The sequence below is a fragment of the Saimiri boliviensis genome, chromosome 6 (genome assembly GCF_048565385.1).
Source record: "Saimiri boliviensis isolate mSaiBol1 chromosome 6, mSaiBol1.pri, whole genome shotgun sequence".
Taxonomy (NCBI): domain Eukaryota; kingdom Metazoa; phylum Chordata; class Mammalia; order Primates; family Cebidae; genus Saimiri; species Saimiri boliviensis.
In genome coordinates this window covers 7,760,118-7,779,492 of record NC_133454.1, presented here as the reverse complement: position 1 = coordinate 7,779,492, position 19,375 = coordinate 7,760,118, and the positions used below count along the sequence as shown (strand labels likewise).

Sequence of the window (19,375 nt, the reverse complement as noted above, 5' to 3'; positions counted from 1 at the left end):
CCTATGGACTGACTATTCTAAATAAACCTACTAGTTATTCTAATTTAAGGAAGTGACATACAAACATAGGAATTTATAGCAGAATAATTACCTCACGGACTTCATCATCTTCTTCATTAGTATTTTTTTGTCTGCTTTCTCTGAAACGACGTACCTAGATCATGACAGAGTAAATCATAAACATGTTGCTTATACCAGTTATGTAAATATAAAACAAGGGCATACAATTAAGAAATGCTTTATGTTATAACATAAAACTTGGAAATTTAACAATCTGTCTCACAGAAGAGTAAATAAATTATATCTTTCCAATTACTTATATTAAAATTGCAGAATGTACTCCTAAAAAAAAACTCATATTGACCCGAAGCAAAATTATATTACCTCCTGCCAAAATGTTTCACATCACTAAAAGTCTTTCAGACTGCAGAGGCAAAATTCTAATATCCCATGGGTGTTACACTTCAGTAAAATTAGTTAAAAACAAAAATATCGGGGAATGCTGGGAAGATGGCCGCCTAAGAACAGCTCAGGACTTCAGCTCCCAGTGAAAGTGCAGAGGGTGAGTGGACGCCGCATTTCCAGACGAACTCTTACTGCCCACAGACCAGGAGATACCCAGGCAGAGGGGTCGCCAGCGTCGCAGTCCCAGCCGGTGCAGCTGTTTTGGCCCCTGTGGGGTTGATTCTGCCCGCGCAGCTGCTGTGACCACTCCCTGTTGCTGCGGTTCTCCGTACAAAAGCCACTGGTCTGGGAGCCTCTTAGCTGGCGAGCAGAGCCCTGAGACGGCAGAGTTGCCCATTCATCTGAAATAGCAAGCCAGGCCAGGAGACTCCTAGGCAAAAAAATCCGCCAGGAGCCGGCGCCGCGGTTCGAGCCGACTCCGTGAGTCGCAGCACCGGAGATCCTGGCGCCTTTTCAACAAGCGACCGGAACGCGGGGTCCTTCAACTTAAAAGAAAAGACTCTGAGTCAGGGAGCCAGGTGATCAGGCTCGGTTGGTCCCACCCCTCCACCCCCAACAACAACGAAAACAAAAACAGTAATTGGAAACCCTCTGGGTTGAGCCCTTCAAACCAAGCACAGCTGAACCAGGACGGTCCAGCTCGGTGGGGGAGGGGCTTCCACCATTACTGAGACTCTCCACCGCTATGGAGGCAGGCTGCCATTGCCCAGGCAACTCGCCATTGCCTAGGCAACCTGCCACAACAGAGGGAGTCCGCCATAACAGAGGCGGGGCCACCATTGCAGAGACAGTTCTAACTACGCCCATATAAAAAGGACTACAGGGAAGAGCTCAGGGCAGCTGGGCGGAGCCCACAGCAGCTCAGCAAAGCCCCTGCGGGCAGGCAGAGGCTAGACAGGCTGCTAGCTGGGCGGTCCGACCTGAAAGAAAAAATCAAAAAAGGCAGTAGTGCAACGGAAACTCATAAAGCTCCAACTCCCTGGGACAGAGACAGACAACAGGTGGATAAACCCACAAAAATGGGAAGAAACCAGCGCAAAAAGGATGAAAACTCCCGAAACCAGAACACCTCTCCTCCTAAAAGGGATCACAACTCCTCACCAGCAAGGGAACCAGACCGGATGGAGAAGGAGGGTGATGAAATGACAGAATCAGACTTCAGAAGGTGGGTAGTAAGAACATGAGCTAAAAGAACATGTTCTAACCCAACGCAAAGAAAAGAGGAACCTTGAAAAAAGATTGGACGAACTGCTGACGAGAATGGACAGCATAGTGAGGAGTATAAGTGAATTGATGGAGCTGAAAAACGCAACACGAGAACTTCGTGAAGCATGCACAAGCTTCAACAGCCGAATTGAACAAGCAGAAGAAAGGATATCAGAGGTCGAAGATCAACTCAATGAAATAAAAAGAGAAGGCAAGAACAGAGAAAAAAGCGCAAAAAGGAATGAACAAAATCTTCAAGAAATGTGGGACTATGTGAAAAAACCTAATCTACGTCTGATAGGTGTACCTGAATGTGATGAAGAGAATGAATCCAAGCTGGAAAATACTCTTCAGGATATTATCCAGGAAAACTTCCCCAACCCAGCAAGGCAGACCAATATTCAAATCCAGGAAATACAGAGAACACCACAAAGATATTCCTCAAGAAGAGCAACCCCAAGGCACATAATCGTCAGATTCACCAGGGTTGAAATGAAAGAGAAAATGCTAAGGGCAGCCAGAGAGAAAGGTCGGGTTACCCACAAAGGGAAGCCCATTAGACTCACAGCAGATCTCTCAGCAGAAACCCTACAAGCCAGAAGAGATTGGGGGCCAATATTCAACATCCTCAAAGAAAAGAACTTTCAACCCAGAATCTCCTATCCAGCCAAACTAAGCTTCATAAGTGAAGGAAAAATAAAATCCTTTGTGAACAAGCAAGCACTCAGAGATTTCGTCACCACCAAACCTGCTCTACAAGAACTCCTGAAAGAGGCTCTACACATATAAAGGAACAACCAGTACCAGCCACTCCAAAAACACACCAAATGGTAAAAGAGCATCAACACAATCAAGAGTCTGCATCAACTAACCAACAAAACAGCCAGGTAGCATCAAAATGACAGCATCAAATTCACACATAACAATACTATCCCTAAATCTCAATGGACTAAATGCCCCAATCAAAAGACACAGACTGGCAAATTGGATTAAAAAGCCAAAACCCATCAGTGTGTTGTATCCAGGAAACCCATCTTACATGCAAGGATACACAAAGGCACAAAATAAAGGGATGGAGGAAGATCTACTAAGCAAATGGAGAGCAAAAAAAGGCAGGAGTTGCAATTCTCATCTCTGATAAAATAGACTTTAAAGCAACAAAGACCAAAAGAGACAAAGAAGGACATTACATAATGGTAAAAGGATCACTGCAACAAGAAGAGCTAACGATCCTAAATATATACGCACCCAATACAGGAGCACCCAGATACATAAGGCAAGTTCTTAATGACTTACAAAGAGACTTAGACTCCCACACAATAATAGTGGGAGACTTTAACACCCCATTGTCAATATTAGACAGATCAACCAGACAGAAAATCAACAAGGATATCCAGTACCTGAACACAGACCTGGAACAAGCAAACCTAATAGACATTTACAGAACTCTCCACCCCAAATCCACGAATATACATTCTTCTCAGCACCACATCACACCTACTCTAAAATTGACCACATAATTGGCAATAAATCACTCCTCAGCATATGCAAAAGAACAGAAATCATAACAAACAGTCTCTCAGACCACAGTGCAATCGAGTTAGAACTCAGAATGCAGAAACTAACTCAGAACCGCACAGCTTCATGGAAACTGAACAACTTGCTCTTGAATGTTGACTGGATAAACAATGAAATGAAGGCAGAAATAAAGATGTTCTTCGAAACCAATGAGAACGAAGACACAACATACCAGAATCTCTGGGACACATTTAAAGCAGTCTCTAGAGGAAAATATATAGCAATGAGTGCCCATATGAGAAGAAAGGAGAGATCTAAAATTGACACCCTATCATCAAAATTGAAAGAGCTAGAGGAGCAAGATCAAAAAAACTCAAAACCTAGCAGAAGACAGGAAATAACTAAGATGAGAGCAGAACTGAAGGAAATAGAGACACAAAAAACTCTTCAAAAAATCAATAAATCCAGGAACTGGTTTTTTGAAAAGATCAACAAAATAGACAGACCACTAGCCAGATTAATAAAAAAGAAAAGAGAGAATAACCAAATTGATGCAATAAAAACACGATAAAGGTGATATCACCACAGATTCCACAGAAATCCAAACCATCATCAGAGATTATTACAAACAACTCTATGCACATAAACTAGTAAACCTGGAAGAAATGGATAAATTCCTGGACACCTGCACCCTCCCAAGCCTAAACCTGGAAGAAGCCAAAACCCTGAATAGACCAATAACATGGTCTGAAGTCGAGGCAGCAATAAAGAGCCTACCACCCAAAAAAAGCCCAGGTCCAGATGGGTTCACAGCTGAATTCTACCAGACATACAAGGAGGAGCTGATACCATTCCTTCTGAAACTATTCCAGACAATCCAAAAAGAGGGAATCCTTCCCAAATCATTTTACGAGACAAACATCATCCTGATACCAAAACCCGGCAGAGACTCAACAAGAAAAGAAAATTTCAGGCCAATATCCATGATGAACATAGATGCAAAAATCTGCAATAAAATACTGGCAAACCGATTGCAACAGCATATCAAAAAGCTCATCCACCATGATCAAGTAGGATTCATCCCGGGGATGCAAGGCTGGTTCAACATACGCAAGTCCATAAACGTAATTCACCACATAAACAGAACCAAAGACAAAAACCACATGATTATCTCGATTGATACAGAGAAGGCTTTTGACAAAATTCAACAACCCTTTATGCTAAAAACCCTCAGTAAACTAGGTATTGACGGAACGTATCTCAAAACAATAAAAGCTATTTACGACAAACCAACAGCCAATATCATACTGAATGGGCAAAAACTGGAAGCATTCCCTTTGAAATCTGGCACTAGACAAGGATGCCCTCTCTCACCACTCCTATTCAATATAGTACTGGAAGTTCTAGCCAGAGCAATCAGGCAAGAAAAAGAAATAAAGGGTATCCAAATTGGAAAGGAGGAAATCAAATTGTCTCTATTTGCAGATGACATGATTGTATATCTGGAAGACCCCATCATCTCAGCCCAAAATCTCCTGAAACTGATAAACAACTTCAGCAAAGTCTCAGGATACAAAATCAACGTGCAAAAATCACAAGCATTCCTATACACCAGTAATAGACTTCAAGAGAGCCAAATCAAGAACGAACTGCCATTCACAATTGCTACAAAGAGAATAAAGTACCTAGGAATACAACTAACAAGGAACGTAAAGGACCTCTTCAAGGAGAACTACAAGCCATTGCTCAACGAAATAAGAGAGGACACAAACAGATGGAGAAACATTCCATGTTCATGGTTAGGAAGAATCAACATCGTGAAAATGGCCATACTGCCCATAGTAATTTACAGATTCAACGCTATTCCCATCAAGCTACCAATGACCTTCTTCACAGAACTGGAAAAAAACACCTTAAACTTCATATGGAACCAAAAGAGAGCCCGCACAGCCAAGTCAATTCTAAGCAAAAAGAACAAAGCGGGAGGCATCACACTACCGGACTTCAAACTATACTACAAGGCTACAGTAATCAAAACAGCATGGTACTGGTACCAAATCAGAGATATAGACCGATGGAACAGAACAGAGGCCTCAGAGGAAATACAACATACCCACAACCATCTGATCTTTGACAAACCTGACAAAAACAAGCAATGGGGAAAGGACTCCCTGTTTAATAAATGGTGTTGGGAAAACTGGCTAGCCATGTGCAGAAAGCAGAAACAGGACCCCTTCCTGACACCTTACACCAAAATTAACTCCAGATGGATTAAAGACTTAAACATCAGACCTAATACCATAAAAACCTTAGAAGAAAATCTAGGCAAAACCATTCAGGACATAGGTGTAGGCAAGGACTTCATGACCAAAACGCCAAAAGCAGTGGCAACAAAAGCCAAAATAGACAAATGGGACCTAATCAAACTCCACAGCTTCTGCACAGCAAAAGAAACAGTCAGTAGAGTGAATCGGCAACCAACAGAATGGGAAAAAATTTTTGCAGCCTACCCATCTGACAAGGGGCTGATATCCAGAATTTACAAAGAACTAAAGCAGATCTACAAGAAAAAAACAAACAAGCCCATTCAAAAATGGGCAAAGGATATGAACAGATACTTTACAAAAGAAGACATACAGGAGGCCAACAAACATATGAAAAAATGCTCATCATCACTGGTCATCAGAGAAATGCAAATCAAAACCACATTGAGATACCATCTCACACCAGTTAGAATGGCGATCATTAAAAAATCGGGAAACAACAGAAGCTGGAGAAGATGTGGAGAAATAGGAACACTTTTACACTGTTGGTGGGAATGTAAATTAATTCAACCATTGTGGAAGACAGTGTGGCGATTCCTCAAGGACCTAAAAATAGAAATCCCATTTCACCCAGCAATCCCATTACTGGGTATATATCCAAAGGATTATAAATCATTCTACTACAAGGACACGTGCACACGAATGTTCATGGCAGCACTGTTTACAATAGCAAAGACCTGGAACCAACCCAAATGCCCAACGATGATAGACTGGATAGGGAAAATGTGGTACATATACACCATGGAATATTACGCAGCCATCAAAAACGATGAGTTCACGTCCTTTGTAGGGACATGGATGAACCTCGAAACCATCATTCTCAGCAAACTGACACAAGAGCAGAAAATCAAACACCGTATATTCTCACTCATAGGTGGGTGTTGAACAATGAGAACACATGGACACAGGGAGGGGAGCACTACACACTGGGGTCCGTTGGGGGGAAATGGGGGAGGGGTGCGGGGGTGGGGAGGTGGGAAGAGATAGCATGCGGAGAAATGACAGATACAGGTGAGGGGACGGAAGGCAGCAAAGCACACTGCCATGTGTGTACCTATGCAACAATCTTTTATGTTCATCACATGTACCCCAAAACCTAAAATGCAATAAAAAAAAAAAAGAAAAAGAAAAAAAAAAAATATCTCCTTGACAAGCCTTGACAAGCCTTGAAATATTTATTACATTGCAAATGACTCTTGTGCACCTGGCTGCAAGACGTCCAGGAGGCTCTATGAAATGGGATCTGAAGTGGGTAGCCCCTAAAAATTCGTTTTTATTAATAATCAACTCCTGAAGGTTTGCTAAGCATGGTACCTGGTTCTTATTTAATGGTTCCTGTTCACAAGGCTCTTAATATACAGTTAGGTAGTTAGAGACAAGCCCATTTATTTAATAATCTACTCAGCACATATTCACTGAGCACCTTCTATGTGCCATGCACTATCACAGAAACTGAGAATACAGTTATTAACAAAACAGACAAAAACCTGCTCTCATGAAATCTATGATCGAGTGTATACATGAGAGAGGGAACAGCAAATATGACTCCAATGTAAGAGGATGGAGCAATTAGAGGAATCAACAAAAGACACTGAAAATATGCAGCCAGTGAGGCAGGAAGAAAACAGTCTGGTATCTTGAAATCCAGCAAATAACTGTTTCAAGAGAAGGTTGAGTGAGATGTTAAGATAAAAAACTGACAGTGGATTTAGCAATCGCAGTCCCTGGTGACCTTGACAAGAGCAACTTCACTGGAATGATGGGATCAAAATCCTGAGTGGATAGATTCAAGAGAAAAAGGAGAGAGAATGAGGCAGCAAATACAGAAAACTCTTTGAAGCTATGCTGCTCTAGAAGAGAAACAAACAAACAGAGCAGTAAAGCAAAATGGGATTGAGAGTTTTGTTTGTTTCTTAAGCTGAAAGAAATAAAAACATGTTTGTTATGATTGGTAGAGGAAACACAAGAACAAAAATACTTTAAAAGATGACATAGTATGTAATACTGCCCTAGGTGATATGTAGCATACCAAAGGTGCTAAGCCATTCACAGAAGAGAAATGAGAGTCAGAGTAAAAACAACGAACAGGCCCTAGGGGTCAGACGGTATTCTAAAAATTTTACATGGATTAATTCTTTTAATGCTTATAGCAATCTTGAAGGAGGACCTATTATCATCACCATTTTATCCTCAGATGAGGATATTGAGGGATAGGTGGGGTTACATAACTCAATAACGGGTACACAGCTAATAAGCGTTTTGATTTTGAACACAGTTGGTCTGGTCCAGAGCAACCATGACACACACATACACACACACACACACACACACACACACACACACACTCCCACACACACACGCACCACACAGACACTTTGCTGCTCAGGAGTCACAATGTCACTCCAGGTGGGGATAGTCATGTTTTATTTCTGGTAGGTACCTGAGAAATCCATTTATACTATAAACTGGCAAATCCTACACATCCAGAGTTATAGAGTGAATGGTTTTAAGAGTGTGAACTGCCTGTCCTACCCATGGAAGTACTTGGCATTAAATAATACTAGTTACACATTGGCACCATAAGGCTTTAAGAGAACCATTTTAACTAAAAACACTAAAATAAGGGAATGAGTTTGTTTTCTTTTAAATGATACTGTTTTATTCTTCTTCTTAGGGGGAATTAGGGAAATAGAGAAAGTGATTCCCTGTAATACAACTACCTTGACATAACTGTTGATAATATATCTGGGATATATTCTTTATTTACATAAACATACACAATTACATATAAAATAAAAATAACTGAGATCATACTATTCACAGTTTTTCATCTTTGAAATTCTTTTCCCACTTAACATTATCTTGGAAGTATCTTCTCATGTTCTTCTTCCAAAATGTTATCTTTAAGCACTGTGTAAAATTTTATATGGTATACGCACCAACATTTATTGTATCCATTTCCAATTATTCCCTACTACGAACAACACTAAGATGAATCACTCCATACACAAATCTCTATCTCACGATTTTTGTATGGAAATTTCCCAGGCTGAGTTAAAGGGTGAAACTTAAGCGTCTTAATATACACTGCCAAACTGCTTTTCAGTAAAGCTGTTGCAATGTTATGCTCCTACCAGCAGTGTGCTAGATACTATTTACTCAAATTGCTGCCAATTTGACAAATAAAAGATGTATTTGAGTTTCTTTGATTATCCTAGGCTAAACACCATTTTCATATGCTTATTAGCCATTTATATTTCTTTTATGAACCACATATTCATGTCCTTTGTTCATTCTTCTATCAAAATGTTTAATTATTTTTAAGATTCCTAAGAGCTCACTGGTATCATATTAAGAATATTAACCTTTTTTTCTGCCCACATACAAATATTTTCTTCATGTCAATATCTTTTAATTTTGTTTCTTGGCAATGTGATATGGAAAGATTTAAAATTTCTATATAGTCAAGTCCAGACAGCTTTTCCTGTGATTATTCCACTGCTTCTTGGTTAGAAAAAATTTTCTAGATGAAATTCAAGATCTCAATCAAAACTTACTAAAAAATTAAAATGAACAGAAATTACCATCCTACAAGTTCATTTTTTTTTTTTTTTTTTTTTGAGACGGAGTTTCGCTCTTATTACCCAGGCTGGAGTGCAATGGCGCGATCTCGGCTCACCGCAACCTCCGCCTCCTGGGTTCAGGCAATTCTCCTGACTCAGCCGCCTGAGTAGCTGGGATTACAGGCACACGCCACCATGCCCAGCTAATTTTTTGTATTTTTAGTAGCGACGGGGTTTCACCATGTTGACCAGGATGGTCTCGATCTCTCGACCTCGTGATCCACCCGCCTCGGCCTCCCAAAGTGCTGGGATTACAGGCTTGAGCCACCGCGCCCGGCCCCTACAAATTCATTTTAAAGCCCTTCAGGATCTTCAAGAGATGATACTATCCACGGGGAACAAAACACTTATTTAGTACCAACCATATGCAAGACTCTGTTGCAGGCATTTTCTTCATTGTCTAATTTAATCTTCATTTTATCATTTCAATTTTATAGATATGAAAACCAAACAAACCAGAAAGGTTAAAAAGTAATTTACCAGAAAAAAAAATCTCAGAGCTACTCTTAAATAGAGAATATTTAAATAGACCTAGACACTCAAACTAGTTACTTACCTCCTCATCGATTTTATCTTCTAGGGCATCAATATGACGTTCTTTAAGAAATCGCTGTGTTTTTTCCAACTGGTATTTCACTAATTCCTCAATGGCATCTTTCTCCTCCTTGTCCACAAATTCTTGTACTGCTTCACCCATCCCTCTTTCTGTTAGTAGTGAGAGTTGCACATTCTGTAAGAGACATACAAAATCACTGGGTGCAGAAACAGCACCTATACTGCAAGGAAAATTACTGAATATGTTATCAGGGAAAAAATACAGGAAAAAAACACAGGACTGGTGAAATGTAGAGGCCTGATGGCTGGGATACTGAGTCCAAAAATGGCAGCTATGATTAACAATGAAATTAACCAGTGTGGTAGGCAAAATAAAAGCACCATAAAGATGTCCACTTCTTAATCTCTGGGACCTGTGAATACATGGCCAAGAGGAACTAAGGGTGCTAATCAGTTGTCTTAAAATAGGGAGATTATCAGAGACTAACCAGGTGGGCCTAGAGTTATCACAAGGGTCGTGAAAAGCAGAAGACAGAGGCAGATGAGAGCTAAAAGGACAAATAACTGTGGAGAAATGGTTAGAGAGATACAACATTGCAGGATTTGAAGATAAAACGGGACCAAGAGCCAAGGAATGAAGGAGGTACCTCTAGAAACTGGAAAAGGTAAGGAAATGGATTCTCCCTTAGAACCTCCAAAAAGGAAGACAGTCATGCCAAAACCTTGATTTCAGTCCTGTGTAAAACTTCCAACGTACATGACTATAAGGTAATAAATTTGTGTTGTTTTAAACCACTAAGTTTGTGGAAATCTGTTTCAGCACCAGTAGAAAACTAATACAACCCGAGGATCTTAGAGAGGCATGTACTCATGACAGTAAGTTTCAGTGGCTTCACCATCACATGGCTGTCTTTCTTTGCAGAATTCTAATTACATCTAAATATGAGAAAACTAAATCTGGATTGAGACCTTTGCAACAGAGACACAAAATAAAGTAAGAGAATGACAACATCAACAATAATGGTTATGTTAATAATGGTATTCATAGTTAACATTAATTAAACATTAAACACTAATCTTTTTTTTGATGTGCAGCAACTACAAATGAATTGTCAATCTACTTACTTGTAAGTTTCTCTTACGAATGTCCCTGATTTAACAGTTAAAATTATTCATTTAGTTTAATAATTACAACAGAGAGACATAGAAAATAACATCAACAATAACGGCTATATTAATAACGGTATTAATAACATTAATTAAACACTAATTTTCCCTAATGTGCAGCAACTGTGAATGAATGTAATTGTCACCCTACTTACTTCATAGAAACATTTTGAGGATTCATTTTGTTTAAACTATCAACTAAACATATCCTATATTAAAATCTGTTACTATAAGGTAGCCATTATTCAAAATGTGAACTGTAAGAATATTACCTTCTCTGCAGTTTGAAAATACTGTTTTACAAGATCTTCTACCCTTAATGTTGTTCCTTCTGAAGAAGGTTTTGTGATAAGTTTCCCAAAGTTGATCTCTTCTCCTAGAAAAAAAGCAGTATATAAAAAAAACCCTTCTATCATAATGTTAAAGCGGCCATACTCATTCCAAGTTGTCAGTGGAGAAGGTTAAGGCCAAACTTTAGCAACGGCCAGCTTGCTCAACATGGTAAATTTTGAGGCAAAACAAGCCATTTTTGTTAATAGCCATGGCCTTTTCCCTACAGTCAGTATTCCTCGTCCGTACTCCAGGTAAAAGGTCTCTGGTAGCTGTTCTCCATGGGTGAAGCACAGACTTCTAGAGGTCCTCAAGTCCCTTTCAGGGGTAATAATGTCAAAAATACTTTCATAATAATACTAAGATGTTATTTGTCTTTTTGCTGTCTGCCATCATTGCTACACTGATGATGAAAAAGCCATCATGGGTACTACTCGTGCCTTGCAATGGATCAAGGTGGTAGCACAGAACTCTACTACAAATAGTAGTCACAACCATGTACTCATAGCTCAATATACAACAAGCCACTTTCACTTACGAATGTCCCTGATTTAACAGTTAAAATTATTAATTTAACTAAATCTCAGCCCTTGAGCACATATCTTTTTAACATCCTGTGAGACAAGGGGAAGTATGTTTAATGCACTTCTGCTGCATTACTAAGCAAGATGATTGTCTCAAAACCAGTAGGCACAAACCAGAAAGAGCACTAGGTATGAAGTTACGAAGCATGGAGTCCAGTATTTGCTCTGTCAATAACCCTTGTCAGGTAAATGAATGTCAAGTGCCTACAAGTGTTAATAATCCAATAATGAAAAAGACAGAATCCCTGCCCATAAGAAAAACGACTACAATACAAGGTGGTAAGTGCTCCCAAGAATATAACACATAGAGAAGAAAGCAATTAATTCTTCTCAAAGAAGGCAGAAAATCATGTAAAGGTATCAAACGCAGCTGTCATTTGAGTCAAGACTTGCAGAATGATTAAGATTCACTGAGTAAAACAGGGAGAAAAAAAATTCAGGCAGAAAAGACCTAGAAGGGAAAGAGACACAGTGTTCACTGTTTTTCTTGTCAAATGGTGGGACAGGTGAACAAAAATCTCTTTTGAATTTCAAAGCAGGAGAGTTAATTTTACTAAATAAATATGATTACTACATTTTACTATGCCAGACACTATGTTAAGAACATTTACACAGAATGTATCCTCTAATTCTCACAACAGTCCTGTGAGACCAGGATACCTCTTGGCCTGATTTTAGAGATGAGAAAACTTAGCAGAGGTTTAGTAATTTGCATGGTGTAGTTAAGTGGCAGAGCTGGCAAAGCAACAGAAAATGCTTTCAATAAAACACACAAAAATGTCATTGTTTCCACTGAGCAACTTGGGTTTACAAAAAATTTTAGAACTCGCTAGAACAAAACTCACTACAGATGAAACTCTTGAAAGATATTTGTATATTCTAGTTGTGTATTCTGTTTTTCTCCTAAACGTTACACCCATAAAATTTCAAGCAATTGATATAGATGCATAATCTATTACATAACAGAAATAAACCATTATTAAGAAACAATTAATTGAAACTTATAACACAAAAATATAATTCTCTGATATGGATTTCCCCCTCCTAAAGCAGTATTATATGAGTGCTACTTGAAAATCTGAATGATTGTTTCAGGTTGAATTCATAGCATACCCAATATCTGATTACAATTTGACAGCAAAAATAGAAGCCCATTAAATTTAGGCTCATAAAAAGTTAGGTAGCTTACTTGTAAACAAGAACCATACATTTCTATAAAAATTCTCTGACTCAATAACTCTAATAAGAGTCTTTATATTTCACAGGTACAGTACTTCTTATGAAAAAGCACTAGTTCAGTCAGATGACCCTTTTTTTTTTTTTTTTTTTGAGACGGAGTCTCACTCTGTGCCACTGCACTCCAGCTTGGGTGACAATTTCAGCTCACTGCAACCTCCACCTCCCAGGGTCAATGAATTTTCCTGCCTCAACCTCCTGAGTAACTAGGATTACAGGTGCATGCCAGCACACTCAGCTAATTTTTGTATTTTTAGTAGAGATGGTGTTTCACCATGTTGGTCAGGCTGGTCTCAAACTCCTGATCTCATGAGCAGCCCACCTCAGCCTCCCAAAGTGCTGAGATTACAGGCATGAGCCACCATGCCTGGCTGTGACCCTGTTTTATAAATGCTAAAAAAAGAGGAATTAGTTTTTGTGAAATTTAATTGGAAATTAATGACCTGGATCATCAGAAATATCAAATTATAAAACAACTCTTATTTCCAAAGTCTGAAGTCGTCCTAAATCACTGTATACTTGGAGGTCGAAATACTTAATAATGCAAAAATTGAGAGTACATTTTCTGAACATTAATAATATATACTAAGTAATTACATATATATTTTGAGAAGTAAATCTCTAAAGTCTGTGTTATTACTTAGCAGGACTGTTTAAAAAAAACACAATATTTACAGAGAAAGTCTTCCTTTCTTTATTGATATCCACAGGTTTAAGAATGATTGCTATGTAATTTTTAGAAGACAAGAGACTTAATTATTCCAACTGTCAGTTTATTTGTTTAAGACATTACAATCATATAAAAACATCTTTCATTATTATGTTACAGTTTCTACTAAAGATTCACTCACAAATCCTGTAAAAGCATTTTTTAACCTGTAAAAATAACTAGCTTACCTGTTTTTTCCTTTTGTTCTCTATGCCTGAAGAAATGGATAACGTCTTTTGGATTAGCTACCCGATCCACAAATTTCTGGCTAAAGCGAAGAACATTGAAAGGTTCAAAACCTCCACTATAGTCCACCTGAAAACACAGAATAAGCTATGAAAACTAAGAAACAACAACTTGCCAATTTTTAAGAAACGCACTAATCCTTCAGTATTCAGTGTTTATGCTTGATACTTTAAAATTTATGAATTACAATTAAAATTTATGAACTACAATAGATCATGATGGAGCTATATCATTTATCCTATTGAGAAACTAACACTTGAAAAGTTTATAAGCCTAAGCAAAATACTTTGTTGGATATAATCAAGGTATGGTAATAATTTCCACAACGCAGAATGACTATGTATAACACTACTAGTCTAGGTACCTACTGCACAAACCATTTGAAAAGGAGACAGAATTTCTACACAATCTCCTGAACTTTTAAAACAAACAAACACCAAAATAAAATACTAGCCCTAGCTGCATTAGTAAATTGGCCTATCATTTTGGAGATATGCCTTCACACTATAGAAAGATGAATGCTCGGAAAATCCAGGTAAGACGAATGACACCTGTGAGCCTTGAGAAATGATTACCTTCAAAACACAGTATTTCACTGAAACTGACAATTTCTCTCAAGGTAGGCTCTTTCTACGCAAGACTACAGTGGTAAACAGACCTTTACAAAGAGAAATACCACCTTTCTTTCTCAGAGATATGTTCTCCTAAACTAGCTGTTCTCAAAGTATTCTCTGGGGACCAGCCCTGCACCACCTCACAGCTTATCCAGAGAGCTCCCTAACTAAAGTGCTCCCACTTTCACTCATCATCACTATCTGCTAAGATTTTTTCTTCACTTATTATTTGTGTATTATGTCTCTCTTCACACCTCCACCTCCTGTAAGCGCTACGAATTCAAAATCTCATCTGTTTTATTGTCCCTGTATCCTGCAGCATCCGTAACAGAAGGTACTTAATAGGATTTATCCAATGAATACATGAATGTCCTTTAGTCAGCAAAATGCAGTACTGTAATATTACTTATATGACAAAATGTGCTGTTTTATGAATAAATTCGTAATTTATCATGCTTAGAAAAAGAAATGCCAATTTTCTATTTAAGTCTAGTTAGTTCTAATGCCACCAGACAGACAAAGATGAGAAAATAGGGATATTCAGCCATGGTGAAGAAAACTATGTGATTCCCTTTTAGCAATTATTTTTATATTACCCAGACCATCTCTTCTTTTTTTTTTTCTGAGATGGAGTCTCACTCACTCTGTTGCCCAGTCTGGAGTGCAATGGTGCAATCTCAGCTCAATGCAACCTCTACCTCCTGGATTCAAGTGATTATCATGCTTCAGCCTCCCAAGTAGTTGGGATTACAGGCGCATGTCACCATACCTGGCTAATTTTTTGTATTTTTAGTAAAGATGGGTTTTCACCATGTTGCCCATGCTGATCTCGAACTCCTGACCTCAGATGATTCAGATGCCTAGTCCTCCCAAAGCACTGGGATTACAGGCATGAGCCACTGCGCCTGGCCTCACTCAGACCATCGCTACAGCTACCATGCTATAAAAGAGAAAATACTAAATATTAAAGCTATTAGGTCTCCCTCTCAAACTCCTCATTTATAAATGTTTGGTCATTAACAAATTTTACCAGATATCTTCAATGTTCTAAATATGCTGCTCAGAGCCAGGGATATAACAACAAATAAACACAATCCTGGCTTTCAAGAAATTCACAAGCTGACTGGGAAGACAAACATGTCAACAGATCATTGCAAGCAGAATGTGAGTGGTGCTATAAAAGGTATGTACGAAGTTGAATGAGGACACAAAGGAAGAAGAATGTACTCTGGGGGGAGGTCAAAAAAGCCTTCTTTAAAGAGGGAGGCTTTAGGTAGGTACTGAAGAAGATAGAAAGGAGGAGAGAAGTATGTCCCATGCAGCAGGATCACATGGACAGAGGTTCCAGTGAAATGAACTCCACTGCACCCAGGAAACAGAAGCTTTTGGTCAATGAGACTGGAGTTCAGGAGGAGCTAAAATGTTTGGTTTAGAACAGATCACGTAGACCCATGAATGCTACCCTAAAAGTTTAGACTCTTTCCTGTTAGTGCTAGGGAATAATTAAGTTATTTTTAGAAGAAAAGACATGCAAAACTGTGTTTTATAAAGAGCATTTTGGCATTAGTGTGGAGAGAGAAGAAAACAGGAGGCAGGGTCCGGGTAGGAGGCTGCAGCAATAGGCCAGGAAGCATTAATAAAGGCTTCACTACACCAGTGACAATGGGATAAAGAAAAGGGACCAGATTTACCTACTGTGTACCAGACACTATTTAATCCATTTAGATCTCAAAAATCTATGAAGCATTAGGGTGGTGCAGAACTGCAGTTTTTGCCATTACTTTCAATGACAAAACCTGCAAACACTTTTGTACCAACCTAATGCAAACCAAGGGATGAGAGATGTAGTTGCTTGAGGTCATACAACCGGTGGTTGGGCCAGAAAGAAGCTCAGGAAGTCTGGCTCTAGATTGTACTCTTTATTTCTACAGTCTACATCCCAGGACTTCTCAAATTTGAATGCACATATACATTTCTTGGAGATTTTTGTTAAAATACATTGGGTCTGATGCAGGGCCTGAGACTCTGCATTTTAAAAAATTTCCCAGGTGACAACACTGCTTTTCTAAAGACTACACTCCTCAGTACCAGGCTTTAGGGGGCCCTTGCAGATACAGAACAACGAGGTCTAAATAAAGACTTAGAAGTCATCACTCTACTGGTGGTCACTAAACCTGTATGCTTAGACTGAAAAGAGGGCTAACTATGAGATAGGAAGGGATACAGATAATTCAGAGAATGCTCAAGAGTAATTCAGCAAGATGAGACAAGATCTATTGGATTTAACAATTAAAGATCATCTTTTCCACTGACTATGAAATCAGAGCCTTGGTTATAGTGAACCGAGGAAGAGACAGTTAGATGAGAGGTATAGGTTATATACTTTTAGGGGCTTTGAAAGAGAGTAAGACAGGGTAGATGTTAGGAAAAGGGAAAAGCATAGTGGCAAAGAAGACAACTGTTGTGTTTCTTTAACACGATAGAAGGGATAAGCAGATTTATAGGTTCAGGAAATAATCCAAACAATAACCAAAACAAATAAACTGTACAAAGTAGATCAAAAGGATGTGTTACGGGAAAAAAAATAAGAAGAAAAGCAGAAGCAGAAGGTAAATGAAATCAGAAGCACCAGAAAAAAGGTAGGGGCTGCAATCTTGATGGTGGAGCCTCAGTGAGGTGACATGGGAGCAGACTAAAGGGAGATAAGAGCAGGTCCCATATGCCTGAGAAAGTGCAAGGCGGCCAAGGTGACTGGAATGAACTGAGTAGAGGAGGGTAGTTAAAGATGAAGTCAGAGAGCTCGGCCAATCTATTAAATATAACAACAAATTATTAAGAAAACGAGAAAAGTAAGTTACCAAACCTATCACTTAAACTGTGATTAACTCAAATCCTTATACCTTTGTTTTTGTCTCCTTGGTGATTGCTCGTCTTATTACAAGCACTCTCCTCACTACTTTTCAAAGAAACCATGTAAACTGTACATCACTATGCTTTGAAAATTAATAATGTTCAATTTGTATAAATAGGACTTACTCGTAGTCGTACAAGAGGCTTCTCTGGCTGGCGAGAATTACCCAGACGTTCCCGTTCAGCATTTTCAAGCATTTCTTCAATCTCAAAATTTTAAAAAAGATTAAAAAACAAAGCAGAAAATTTAGTTTAACTTGGCAGAATAGCAGCTTACAATCACAGGAATTTTCCTGAACTACATAATCATCTTTATTTCTTAGGTCATTTATGACACCTTTTAAAATATATCTTCTTGTAATGCTCCTTTAATACTATTTCTTAATGTTTTTCTTTCATGAAAGTTCTTAATAATTTTTCAATCTCTAATTATTTTAGAATCAAATTTAAAATATTACTACTCATGTTTCAATTATCTACCTATGTTTCAAGAAGGCTTCCCTCATCTTACCAAGTTAAAACCAAGTCAGTCTAGTTTTTCAGTCATATGATCCATGGGAGGTTCACCAGAGGGGTGGTATCTGCTGAGCTAGACCACTTGGCTCCCTGGCTTCAGCCATTTTTCCAGGGAATGAACAGTTCTGTCTTGATGGCGTTGCAGGTGCCACTGGGGTATGAAAAAAAAAACTCCTGCAGCTAGCTCAGTATCTGCCCAAATGGCTGCCCAATTTTGGGCTTGAAACCCAGGCCCTGGTCTAGCTCAGCAGATACCAACCCCACTGAGCCCAGCAAGCTAAGATCCACTGGCTTGAAATTCTCACTGCCAGCATAGCCGTCTGGAGTTGACCTGGGACACTCAGGCTTGGTAGTGGGAGGGGCATCTGCATTACTTAGGCTTGAGTAGGTGGTTTTCCCCTCACAGTATAAACAGACCTATCTGGAAGTTTAAGCTGGGCAGAGCCCACCACAGCTTGGCAAAGCTGCTGTACCCAGACTGCCTCTCTAGGTTCCTCCTCTCTGGGCAGGGTATCTCTATCTCTAAAAGAAAGGCAGCAGCCCCAGTCAGGGGCTTATAGATAAAACTCCCATCTCCCTGGGACAGAGCACCTGGGGAAAGGGGCAGCTACGGGCACAGTGAGTAGACTTAAACATTGCTGCCTGCCAGCTCTGAAGAGAACAGCAGATCTCTCAGCACAGCAATTGAGCGGAACATACTGCCTCCTCAAGTGGGTCCCTAACCCCTGTGCCTTCTGACTAGGAGACACCTCTCAGGAGGGGTCAACAGACACTGGAAGGAACAGGCAGCAATCTTTGCTGTTCTGCAGCCTCTGCTGATGATATTCAGGCAAACAGGGTCTGGAGTGGACTTCCAGAAAACTCCAGCAGACTTGCAGCAGGAAGGAAAACTAACAGAAAGAAATGGCATCAACATCAACTAAAAAGATGTCCACACAAAAACCCCATCCAAAGGTCACCAACATCAAAGACCAAAGGTAGATAAATCCATGAAGACAAGGAAAACTCCAGCACAAAAAGGTTGAAAATTCCAAAAATCATAACGCCTCTTCTCCTCCAAAAGATCACAACTCCTCACCAGCAAGGGAACAAATCTGGATGGAGAATGAGTTTGACGAATTAAAGAAGTAAGCCTCAGAAGGTGGGTAATAAGAAATTCTTCCAAGCTAAAGGAGCATTTTCTAACCCAAGGCAAAGAAGCTAAGAACCTTGAATAAAGGTTAGAAGAATTGCTAACTAGAATAACCAGTTTAGATAAGAACATAAATGACCTGATGGAGCTGAAAAACACAGCATGAGAACTCTGTGAAGCATACACAAGTATCAATAGCCGAACTGATCTAGCAAAAGAAAGGGTATCAGTGACTAAAGA

The 19,375-nt window shown here is 39.2% G+C and overlaps 1 protein-coding gene across 5 annotated transcripts in view; it reads right to left on the bottom strand.

Annotated features, from left to right (window-relative positions):
• MRE11 (MRE11 homolog, double strand break repair nuclease) overlaps positions 1-19,375 on the bottom strand; it is a 105,232-nt gene that overhangs the window by 51,803 nt on the left and 34,054 nt on the right. For all 5 annotated transcript variants that reach the window (XR_012517975.1, XM_074400323.1, XM_010352294.3 and 2 more), the window contains exons 10-14: positions 17,614-17,694; positions 13,906-14,032; positions 11,131-11,234; positions 9,693-9,866; positions 92-154 (exon numbers count right to left, since the gene is read on the bottom strand). Coding sequence is in view for 4 of the 5 variants with exons in the window: in XM_074400323.1 (XP_074256424.1) it covers positions 92-154; positions 9,693-9,866; positions 11,131-11,234; positions 13,906-14,032; positions 17,614-17,694 (549 nt within the window). In the remaining variant the exon portion in view is untranslated. The remainder of the gene's footprint in view (positions 1-91; positions 155-9,692; positions 9,867-11,130; positions 11,235-13,905; positions 14,033-17,613; positions 17,695-19,375) is intronic.